Here is a 12705-nt window from a genome sequence, read left to right as displayed (position 1 = left end):
AATTGTCTGTCAGCATTTATACAATTCTACCGGGATTTAATGTTTCCATCAGCCAGGAAAATAATTCATCTGCATGAAATGACTGGATGGAAACGTGGTTAGTGACAGAACTTTTTAACACGTCTTGGTTGATTGTGTTTGGAAATTATAAAGCTGAAAAATAAACACTTGTAAAAATAAGTGTTTGAAGGTTTTTGTTAAATGTATTTTATTCCCAGTAATCCCACAGGAGGCCTATATAAACCAAACAACCCTCTTGTTTAGCCTCTGACAATGTTACGGTAGTATCAGTAAGCTATTCTGGTTAATGACCTTGGTTAAAAAAATATTTAAAAAATCATGCCAATTGGTGGGCCAATATTCTTCTAGTGAAATGTCAAAAGAGTTCATTCAGTAGGCCTATCTGTTTTATCTACACAAGGTTTTTAATTGGTGCTGGTATTGACTGGTAGTAAATAACATGGTCTGAATATTTGATTTTCTGCAATGTTTGTTTACAGCGCCTTGTCTTTGCATTCATTCAGTACCATAAATCGTTGTTTTGAGCACCATGATATTAACAGTTCAAGAACGCCTCACAAAGCAATCCACATAAATATGTGTTGCTTATCATAACCAAATTACAGTCACATAGATGATAGTCCAATAGTGCTGCTAGATATTTTTCGCCATTTCCATAAAATGGAGGACTTTTAGATTATGTGCATCAAGTCTATTGCTGATATACAATGACTATGTCTATTTCATAATGTATTTCAACATAAACTTTGACTATAAAGGTCCAACTTCAAATCGTAATTGAAATGACATTGTAAGTGCACCTGTTATAGCCTACCTGGTGTGTTATATGTAATTATACACACATTGACACGCATGTATAGCTATATCAAAATCAGTTCCATAGGATGCGTTTAGATTGTGCTTTTATTTCAAGACACTCATAGCCCATGGACTCCAATTCGTGACTTGGCGGTAACAAATAAAAACAACTCAAAGGAACTGTTCAGGTTGATTCAGTGCAGTTTCCCAAAGTTAGTTTGGCCTCTCTCCAGCTGAGACTGTATTTTATCCTGGGTTTAAAAGCCGATTTACCATGGAGATTTATTTACCCATGTCCTCTGCGCGTGCCAAGTCATCCGACGCCTGCGCAATTCCGCTTTTTGGTCCAATCACTTGCTCACTCTCAGGAGTGTCACACCTCTTTTGGACATTCATTAAAAAAATAGATCCTGAGCACGAGCTTTGATGCCCGGAGGCATTTGTGTAAATACATTTGGAATTGAGAGCAACAGTTTCAGGTTGGTGTATTAAATGAATGCCACCCCAAATCTTTTTCACAAAGGCTGTTTATTATACATCTGGTTAATGAGAGTTATTTAATGAGGTGGTTTCACTTTTTACTAAAGCTAGTAAGTAAAAAAAAATGCAAGTTCGAAATAAACAAATGTGTCTTCATTTGCCAACAACCCTTCCAATACTCCAGCCTCGCAACTGCTGTTCCGCTAGTGTTCTCTGAGGATGACAGTCCAGTGGTATCTCCGCCTTTCCATCGTGCACCCCCTCCCCTTCTCCTAGTCACACATTCTCAATGTAACTCCATCTGTAGATCACTGGTCATATAATCGTCAACAAAAAGGAATAAAGGACCATACAGCAAAGAAAAAGGAAGAAGGAAATAAGGCAAGCGATGCTATCTTCTGACAATACCTCATTCTGTTTGAGAGCGCAGCAGGATGAATTTAATCTTCTCGAGATTATTGGCATACTTTTACTTCGGATTCCAAGTGATTCTACAGTTCTACATCGACCCTTGTCACCTCCATCCCCAGCCGTGTCACATTCTGGCGCAGATAGGAAACACCGTGCGCCTTGGTGCCCTTCTGCCCACCCGCCAGACGGCCAGGGTGCAGGCTGCCCTGAACCGCGCCCTCGCCGGTCTCGCTCAAACTGGGGACAACTTTCTACCTTTCAACCTGAGCCTGGAAGTGGTTCCCCAAGAGCCAGCAAAAGGAGACCCCGAGTCCCTTTTCAGGTGTGTTTGTCAGGCTATCGTTGTTCAGGGGGTCTCCGCTGTGCTCGCCTTCCCCCAGACCCAGGAAGAGATCGTACAAGTGGAATTTATGGCTTCATTTTTGGAAATACCTTTTATAAGCATCATTGAATACGGAGAGCCTCTGAAAACACAGGTAACGCGTTTACATGCAGTTATGTCACAGATTAAGTTGTCTATACAGTGTTTGTTGTCAGGTAACTTTGGCAATTCATATGTCTATCTGTGCGTTATGTTGTGTCAGTGTGCGCAAAAAGTGTCGCGCAGCATTCACCCCCCAATCGAAAACTAGGGTAGTATGTGCAGTTAACAGGGTTTTCTGGAGATCTAGCTTTATATAATACATGTGTGGATATATATATTATGAAAAGAGCACGTGAATACAGTTGCAGTAGTCTTATGCCGAGTAGCCACTATTTTGTCTCTCCAACTTGCCTTTTTCGATTTCTACCCCCAGTGTCAGGGTTTTGGTCCTTATAATATGACATTTTCCCTCTGAATCTGACATTTCGTTTTCAAGGGAGATTTTATTCAAAAGTAGGTGCAATTGTTGAACTGATCACATACAAGGTCTGTCGCGGTAGAGCACTGTGCGAGAGGGCACTGGTTGTAATCCAAAAATGATTTCCATCATAGGCTATACTTTCCATTCCGTCCTGAAGCCATTCGTTTCTCATTTATAAGTGAGCAGAATACATTGCCAATGTATATGTTTGCATTTGGGCCATAATGTGATTATGTGCTCATTGTGCTGTGTGAAATGCTGTTGTCCACCGCAGACTCACTAGTAATGGTTATTGATTCGCCCTATGTGAATCTTGGTGACATGGAATGAGCTACAGCTAATCAGCATATTATTGCAACACAAGAGGCGTCATCCGAAGGCAGAGTATTTGTTTGTTTTCTTCTAAAACCTAGATTAGCCTTCTGCATTTTTACATATGAAAATTATTTTTTTATTTTAGCTTTATTTAACTATGCAAGTCAGTTAAGAACTAATTCTTATTTTTACAATGACTTGACAATGACTTTTTTTTTACCTACCTACACACACTTCTATCTGCATATTATAGAACGTCAGTGACTTCGGAGCAATGTGAAGCAACGTGACTGTCATGGTAAAAAGGTTCCGCAATGATTTCCCTCAAAATGTTGCATATCGGTAACTTCTAGAGAGACCATGACATTGTTCATTCGCCTTGTTGATAAGGGACAAGGCCGTGTACTTGAGAGAATTTCACCATCTTTCATTCAATATGTCTCTGAAAATATGTATGATTTCACAGTGTAAGTGGAGTTGGTATTGCTATTCCCCTTGGCATGCAAGGGAGACGATGTGCACATACATCTTGCAAATGATAAGATTCCTTTTGATCACTGCAAGCTCGGGAATTCTTGGGGAGAGCTTTCCCTCAAATCTGAGAGAGAAAGGGAGGCAGGGGTTAGAGTTTGAGACACAAAACTGGGAAGTGCAGTTACAGTATGCCTATACTGATTGAAAGCTTGCACTCTTGTCTCATTTTGTATTAATTTTGCCATCAAAATCAAGATCACACCACAACAATGGCTAATGTTGCATCCTGCCCTGTCTTTCAGAGAGTTTGATCAGCACCGCATGAGATGACAGGGGGTTTGGCTGGGCTCTGGCAGTCTCTGTCTGACCCTGCAGGCCTGTCATGCTGTATCTAATGCACCTGTCCCAGGTTTAAGATACTCCTGAATAATGGTGACAGTTCCACACCACCAGCTGAGCCACCCCAGTCAGTCAGCCAGTCAGTCAGTCAGGCAGCCTGCCATAGCATGATTTCTCAGAGAGCTCACTCTGGCAGTTCCAGCAGGAGTCTCTAGCTGTGGCTCTCTTATGGTTGTTCTCTGTCTCTTTCTGTCTGTCGGTCTGTCACCCTCTCATTGTCTCTCTCTGTCTCTCAGTTTCTCTCTCGTCAATGGGTGCTTCCCTTTTTTCCTTATCGGCACTAACATGAAAGAACTGGACAGCTGTCTACGCAAATGGGCAGTAAGTGTGCTTCCACCTATCCTGCTTTTTCAAATCAGTGCAGATAAAGGAGAGGAGGGAAAGCAACTTTATGAAACCCGCCTCTGTTTAACCTGCCTCTGTTTAGGTAAAAAGCTGAGGGATGGGCCTGTAACCTGTAACCACTCTCAAATTCATAGACAGCTATGGATGCAAGGACTGACCATCATTGATATCAAAATTATAGTTTTAACCCTGTTTTGAGGCTAGATAGTATTTGTTTACATTTATATTATTTGCAAACATTGGAGTAAAACAAGCTTTTATTTGGGGTTCTGATGGGGTACGACAGTTGAACTAAGCTCATGAGGCATTTATATTAAGTTATATTCTTCAAGAATCAATGGGTATTTGCTTAATTTTAAGTCCCAAAGTGGATGTAGCAAATAAGGATTCTAGATAAAAGCACACCTTTAGCTGTATGTCTGTGCCTCCACCCTCCACTAGTCATAGACTGTTCTCTCTGCTGCTGCATGGCAAGCGGTACTGGAGAGCCAAGTCTAGGTCCAAAAGGCTTCTTAACAGCTTCTACCTCCAAGCCATAAGACTCCTGAACAGCTAATTAAAGGGCTACACAGACCGCTCTTTTACCCTACTGCTACTTGCTGTTTATTATCTATGCATAGTCACTTTAACTCTACCTACATGTACACTACCGTTCAAAAGTGTGGGGTCACTTTGAAATGTCCTTTTTTTTAAAGGAAATCAAGTTTTTTGTCCGTTAAAATAGCATCAAATTGATCAGAAATACAGTGTAGACATTCTTAATGTTGTAAATGACTAATGTAGCTGGAAACGGCTGATTTTTTAAATGGAATATCTACATAAGCGTACAGAGGCCCATTATCAGCAACCATCACTCCTGAGATTCAATGGCACGTTGTGTTAGCTAATCCCAGTTTCTAATTTTAAAAGGATAATTGATCATTAGAATACCCTTTTGCAATTATGTTAGCACAGCTGACAACTGTTGTTCTGATTGAAGAAGCAATAAAACTGGCCTTCTTTAGACTAGTTGAGTATCTGGGGCATCAGCATTTGTGGGTTCGATTGCAGGCTCAAAATGGCCAGAAACAAAGACCTTTCTTCTGAAGCTCGTCAGTCTATAGTTGTTCTGAGAAATTAAGGCTATTCCATGCGAGAAATTGCCAAGAAACTGAAGATCTCGTACAACGCTGTGTACTACTCCCTCCACAGAACAGCACAAACCGTCTCTAACCAGAATAGAAAGAGTGGGAGGCCCCAGTGCACAATTGAGCAAGAGGACAAGTACATTAGAGTGTCTAGTTTGAGAAACAGGCGGCTCACAAGTTCTCAACTGGCAGCTTCATTAAATAGTACCCGCAAAACACCAGTCTCAACGTCAACAGTGAAGAGACGACTCCGGGATGCTGGCCTTCTAGGCAGAGTTGCAAAGAAAAAGCCATATTTCAGACTGGCCAATAAAAAAAAAGATTGAGATGGGCAAAAGAACACAGACACTGGACAGAGGTCATTTACAACATTAACAATGTCTACACTGTATTTCTGATCAATTTGATGCTATTTTATTGGACAAAAAAAATAGCGTTTCTTTCAAAAACAAGGACATTTCTAAGTGACCCCAAACTTTTGAACGTTAGTGTACATATTACCTCAATTACCTCGACTAATCAGCACACTGTGTCACGTTCTGACCTTTATTTCCTTTTTTTTGTCTTTATTTAGTATGGTCAGGGCGTGAGTTGGGGTGGGCAGTCTATGTGTGTTTTTCTATGTTGGGGTTTTGAGTTCAGCCTAGTATGGTTCTCAATCAGAGGCAGGTGTCGTTAGTTGTCTCTGATTGAGAATCATACTTAGGTAGCCTGGGTTTCACTTTTGAGTTGTGGGTGTTTGTTTCCGTGTGAGTGTTTGTTGCCACACGGTACTGTTTCGTTCGTTTCACGTTTATTGTTTTGTAGTGTTCAGTTTATGTCTTTAAATAAACATTATGGACACTTACCACGCTGCGCATTGGTCCTCCTTCTCACTACTCCTCCTCAGACGAGGAAGAGGAATGCCGTTACACACTGACTCTGTACCAGTACCCCCTGTATATAGCCTCGCTATTGTTATTTTACTGCTGCTGTTTAATTATTTGTTACTTCTATTTAAAATGTTTTACTTATTTATTTTTTACTTAACACTTTTTTCTGAACTTCTTAAAGCATTGTTGGTTAAGGGCTTGTAAGTAAGAATTTCACTGTAAGGTGAACCTGTTGTATTCGGCGCATGAGACAAATACAATTTGATTTGATTTGTCAGTTGGTGTTTGTCAGTTGATGTGGTGGCAGGCCACGGGATTGTGTGTGCTTGTCTTTCAGCTGTTGATGCTCCTGTCCTGACATGTGCGTAGTTGCTACGTCAGTGTGTCTTCATGTGCTGTACAGGCCTTACCAGTTTCAGACGGCTTATATCACAAGGAAGGTACTCTAACATATTTAAAGGAAAAAAATCACACACTAAATCTTAGGGTAGGGAGGGAAAAGAGCACACATTTGTCTTGTTTAATGTCTGCCCATTAAAATCGCTTTGGAGGGTTCCTTAACTGACTTTTAAATTATCACTTGACTGAGCGGGGAAAGAGATGGGAGGCGGAACTCACACACAGTCCACCCACCTGTTTAATACCAATTCACTAGATTCTGCTAGATAATGCTATGATCAGCAGGACCTGAAACGTGTCAGAATCATTCATTACAAAAATTTTACAATGTCATGACACACATGGTTAGCCAACAAGTCAACTGCCCAGTAAATCACTCTGTGTCATGACAGTGTTCAGAAATGTGCCATGAATTTACATGAGTAGTATTGCAGGAGTCATGTCTAGAGCCCGACCAATATGTTTTTGGGGGTCCAATTCCGATTTTTGGGGGGGGACAAAACTTACCAATACCGATATCTGCTAATGTACTGTTTTACGCAGGGGAAATTAATACGTTACATTTTTCCACTCTGAATTCTATCCAAAAGAGCAATTGTCAAAGAAATACTGTATGCTTCAAGTGTTGATTTCTTACATTGTGAAATGAATGACATATCATGAGAATGGCTGCAAGTGTACAGATAAGCATGAGGTTCTCTTTTTTCATTCTATTGAATATCGGTTACCGGTGGAATTATCGTCCGATACCGATATGTAGAGGTTATCTAAGGCCCTGATGAGTCCATTAGCTCCACTAGGAGAGATATTTATAACTTCTCAGAAATGTACAGATCAACTAGCCCATGTCAGCTAACGTTGTTTAGCCAGGTTGTTTTGCCCATACATTTTGTTGTAATGTATGTTGGGAAGTGCAATAAAACAAAATGTGTTGTCTCCCCGGACAAAGACACTTAGACACAAATATAATCACATGTGCTTGTCCAGGGCTACAACAACAAAAATGCGCTTTTGGGGGTACTGGAGGGAAACACTGATGGGTTAATGACATGGCCTTTGATGTCTTACTCTGCATCTAAAATGACTTTGAAAAATAGGATGATCCCTGTGCCAGGATATCATTTATTCAATGTCTACATGTCATAGTTTTATTTAGGTCATATGCTATGTTCAGTATTGTATACATTGCGTTTCACACAATATGAAGGCGACACAAAGAGCCTTTCAATCCTGTAAAAAGTGTGATGCTGGTATGGGAATGGCATTACATACATGGGGAAGAGCAGAGATGAGGATCTTAGACACAATAAAGTTCCTCTCCCTTGCCTTCTTCAGTCTGCCAATCAGTCTAAAAGCTCTCATTGGTCTGCACTGTGGCACATGTTGTGAAACAAAAAATTGATGACAGTGAGTAATATAGAGGGCTTGTAGAACACAATGCCTTATTAGAAAGGGGGGATTGGCTGGCTTCCAGCTCCTTTGAGATGCATATTAGTGCCTAGAGCCGAGTCTACTTTAGATCAGACACTGAGATAGAACTATGGGCTCTGTGAGTGGATTAAGCTGAAAGATGGTCCCTGCTGTTCTGGTGAAATGTTTGCTTTAACAAGCATGGTGAGGTCTTGCAAACCGAGATTGTCATACTTTGCTTTCCCGGGCGAGTTTGCCGACTGCACTTGTAATGCAAGCGTGCTTATAAATGAACCGATCATCACTTGAGATGTGAGGCGCAGCCTGTTTCGAAGCTTTAAAAGTGAATCGCTATCAAAACCCTGTAATCTGTTTGAAGATGTGCTGTTGTTTGTGGCAAGCAGACATGATTGTGACTTCTCTTAACTGTAGAGCTAAACCTCTAATTATTTGCTCAATGGAAATGGTCATAGTGAGTGTGACATGCAATTAACGCTGCCAGTTTTATGTGTTGGTTATAAATGGTTTGTTAATATTGCACAACGATTAAGCTAATATCACAGTATATACCAAGTCCTTTCATTTTTTAAATTTAGCTTTTATTTAACTAGGCAAGTCAGTTAAGAACAAATTCTTATTTACAATGACCGCCTACCCCAGCCAAACCCGGACGACGCTGGGCCAATTGTGCGCCGCCCTATGGGACTCCCAATCACAGCCGGTTGTGATACAGCCTGGAATCGAACCAGGGTCTGTAGAGACGCCTCTAGCACTGAGATGCAGTGCCTTAGACCGCTGAGTCACTCGGGAGCCCCTTTTTTCAAGATTAAAATACCAAGCTGTGATGTACCTCTAATGCAAACAGAATTAACAGTAATCATACCATGTTCTCATTTGAGAACTCCTGAGACATTAACTGTCATGGTGCCTTTTTCTGCTGCGTTTGGGCCAAGTGGATTGATTCTCAGAAATATTCAGCAATTTGCCCCCCTTCGCTTCATAATTCTAGAATCTCATTTAATCTTATTTCTCAGTGGATAAATATCTTGCTCCATACCAATGATAGAGGGCAAAGGCACAACTTTCAGAAAGGCTAACTTTCCTCCTTATGCAATTTACTTGAGTGTAACATTTAATTGGGATTATCTTTAGTGAGATTCTTGACTGCTTTGTTAAATAAGGGGTAAAGCTCTGGTGTGAAAGCTCTTTTGTGTCAATGTGTTTCTTTACCGCCCAATCCGGGCTTTGCTGTCTGCAGCAGAAGTTGGGCTTGTAGTGGTGGAAGTCAAGGCAGGCCAGTGCATTAGAGGAAAAAGGTCTGAGTCAGTAGACTCCTGAGCACCACAGATAGAGGCCTTCCTTTCATACCGCAGGTCCAGTTTCCGCTCAAGGGACAAAGGGCAGGGAGCAAGACGATTAAAACTCCCCCTTCCCCAAGACTTTGCCACAGCAGAACTAGAGGAGATGAGTCATCAAAGGGGATTTGGTTCACAAATGTCTAGCAAAGGTGATTAAAGAGAAGGGACCTGGTTTGACACCCCTGATTCTTCTATTCGTTTCAGAGGCGCATTCCTATTTGGGCAGCATCTGAACTTTGACCTATTTCTGTTTGCTATTTCCCCCACCAATAAGAGGCGTTGCTGTTCACACTAAGAGGCTTTAACAGACCTCAGGGATGGGTGTTAGAAAACATGAGAAATGGGATTCAGAATATGCTGACATATACAGTAGCTCCATTTCCCTTTCCTCCGGGCAGAGTATGTGAGTGGAGTGGAGCTGGAATGGAGCTGGCGTGAGGAACGGAGCTGGAGCGAGGAGCGGAGCATTCCCAATTTGACTCGGAGTAAGATTCCTAAAAGCTGGAGCGTCGGCCTTCTCGTCTGTACCAATTTGCTCCAGTGGCACTCACTCCACGAGCTCAGGACATGCCCGGCCCAGCATGCATTTGTAGCCTACTTGTGTGCTGCTTTAGCCCCTTGCTTTAGCTAATGTCATGGAGTTCGCTGAATATTTTCATAAAGAAACTGATAAAACACACAGGTGCTAAATCAAGGTGACTTACAAAGATGAGGACCAAGAGAGGGAGTGTGGTGATGTCGTGTCCACAACTAAATAATCATTGTTGAATCTGAAAAGACACATATCCCGAAAACATGATGGTGTACTTACTATGTACACATGTTAAAAGAAAGGAACGAGGTGGGTAGATAACTAAATACGTCATTGTAGCAAAGTATTCATAAACTAAAAATCTGATCTCTTAAACCTTTCATTCATTTTTGTTCTATTATCTATACAATAGGCCTTAATTGATTTTGGCCCAATAGGCCTGGTATATTCCCATGTTCAAGGAGCTTTCCACTTTGATTAGGTTGTTTTGCCTAAAAACCTTTAGGCCTACTGTACCGATAGAAAAATAAATAAAAACTCTGCATCTCTGCCCAGCCTTGCAAGAGTGATCAAAAGGGTGTTTAGCATCCTCAGTGGCTATGCAAGTGTGTAAAGGGTATTCTACGCTGCTGTCCCGCTCTCCAGGCACCATCAAGCTTTAAAAAAACATTACAAATTCTTATTTACAATGACGGCCTACCAAAAAGAAAAAGGCCTCCTGCGGGGACAGGGGCTGTGATTAAAAATAATAATAAATGAAATAAAAACTATAGGACAAAACACATCACTACAAGAGAGACAACACAACACTACATAAAGAGAGACCTAAGACAACAACATAGCATGGCAGCAACACATGACAACACAGCATGGTAGCAACACAACATGACAACAACATGGTACTGTAGCAACACAACATGGCAGCAGCACAACATGGTAGCAGCACAAAACATGGTACAAACATTATTGGGCACAACCAACAGCACAAAGGGCAAGAAGGTAGAGACAACAATACATCACTCAAAGCAGCCACAACTGTCAGTAAGAGTGTCCATGATTAAGTCTTTGAATGAAGAAATTGAGATAAAACTGTCCAGTTTGAGTGTTTGTTGCGGCTCGTTTCCAGTCGCTAGCTGCAGCGAACTGAAAAGACGAGCGACCCAGGTATATGTGTGCTTTGGGGACCTTTAACAGAATGTGACTGGCAGAACGGGTGTTGTATGTAGAGGATGAGGGCTGCAGTAGGTATCTTAAATAGGGAGGAGTGAGGCCTAAGAGGGTTTTATAAATAAGCATCAACCAGTGGGTCTGGCGACGGGTATACAGAGATGACCAGTCTACAGAAGTGATGTGATGTGTCCTATAAGGAGCATTGGTGGCAAATATGATGGCCTAATGGAAAAGAACATCTAGCCGCTCGAGAGCACCCTTACCTGCCTATCTATAAATTATGCCTCCGTAATCTAGCATGGGTAGGATGGTCATCTGAATCAGCGTTAGTTTGGCAGCTGGGGTGAAAGAGTAGCAATTACGACAGAGGAAACCAAGTCTAGATTTAACCTTAGCCTGCAGCTTTGATATGTACTGAGAGAAAATCAGTGTTCAGTCTAGCCATACTCCCGAGTACTTGTATGAGGTGACTACCTCAAGATCTAAACCATCAGAGGTAGTAATCACACCTGTGGGGAGAGGGGCATTCTTCTTACCAAACCACATGACCTTTGTTTTGGAGGTGTTCAGAACAAGGTTAACGGCAGAGAAAGCTTGTTGGACACTAAGAAAGCTTTGTTGTAGAGCGGTTAACACAAAATACGGGGAGGGGCCAGCTGAGTATAAGACCGTATCATCTGCATATAAATGGATGAGAGAGCTTCCTACTGCCTGAGCTATGTTGCTGATGTAAATTGAGAAGAGTGTGGGGCCTAGGATCGAGCCTTGGGGTACTCCCTTGGTGACAGGCAGTGGCTGAGACAGCAGATTTTCTGACTTTATACACTGCACTCTTTGAGAGAGGTAGCTAGCAAACCAGGCCAAAGACCCCTCAGAGACCCAAATACCCTTAGCTGGCCTACAAGAATGGAATTGTCTACCGTATCAAAAGCTTTGGCTAAGTCATTAAAAATAGCAGCACAACATTGCTTAGATTTAAGGGCAATGGTGACATCATTGAGGATCTTTAAGGTTGCAGTGACACATCCATAACCTGAGCGGAAACCAGATTGCATACCGGAGAGAATACTATAGACATCAAGAAAGTTTTTCCAACACTTTTGATAAACAGGGCAAAATAGAAATATGCCTATAACATTTAGGCTCAGCTTGAGCTCCCCCTTTAAATAAAGGACAAACTGTGGCTGCCTTCCAAACAATGGGAACCTACCCAGAGAGAAGAGACAGGTTAAAAAGGTCAGAGATAGGCTTGGTGATTATAGGGGCAGCAACCTTAAAGAAGAAAGGTTCTAAACCATCTGACCCAGATGTTTTTTGGGGGTCAAGTTTAAGGAACTCCTTTTGCACCTCGGACTCAGTGACCGCCTGCAGGGAGAAAGTTTGTAGCTGGGCAGGGGAAAAAGAGGGAGGATCATCGGGGCTAGTCGCATTAGAAGGGGTGGGAGATGAGGAAATATTGGACAGGCAAGGAGGCAAAAAGGAATCCTGACTTAACGAAGTGGTGATTAAAAAGCTCAGCCATGTGCTTCTTGTCAGTAACAACCACATCATCAACTTTAAGGGACATGGGCAGCTGTGAGGAGGACGGTTTATTCTCCAGGTCTTTAACTGTTTTCCAGAACTTCTTGGGGTTAGACCCACAAAGAGTGAACTGCTCCTTAAAGTAACTAACTTTGGCCTTCTGGATAGCCTGAGTGCACTTATTCTCATTTGCCTGTACGAGAGCCAGTCAGCCTGAGTTTGCGTGTG

The 12705-nt window shown here is 41.9% G+C and overlaps 1 protein-coding gene across 1 annotated transcript in view; it reads left to right on the top strand.

Moving 5' to 3' along the window:
- Window positions 1-1733: 1733 nt before the first annotated feature.
- Window positions 1734-12705, top strand: part of LOC139368661 (glutamate receptor ionotropic, NMDA 3B-like) — a 103420-nt gene continuing 92448 nt past the window's right edge. Inside the window, exon 1 of the mRNA XM_071107871.1 lies at window positions 1734-2186. Within this exon, the coding sequence (XP_070963972.1) occupies window positions 1734-2186 (453 nt within the window). The remainder of the gene's footprint in view (window positions 2187-12705) is intronic.

The sequence above is a fragment of the Oncorhynchus clarkii genome, chromosome 1 (assembly GCF_045791955.1).
Source record: "Oncorhynchus clarkii lewisi isolate Uvic-CL-2024 chromosome 1, UVic_Ocla_1.0, whole genome shotgun sequence".
NCBI lineage: Eukaryota > Metazoa > Chordata > Actinopteri > Salmoniformes > Salmonidae > Oncorhynchus > Oncorhynchus clarkii.
This window is presented reverse-complemented; position numbering and strand designations above follow the sequence as displayed.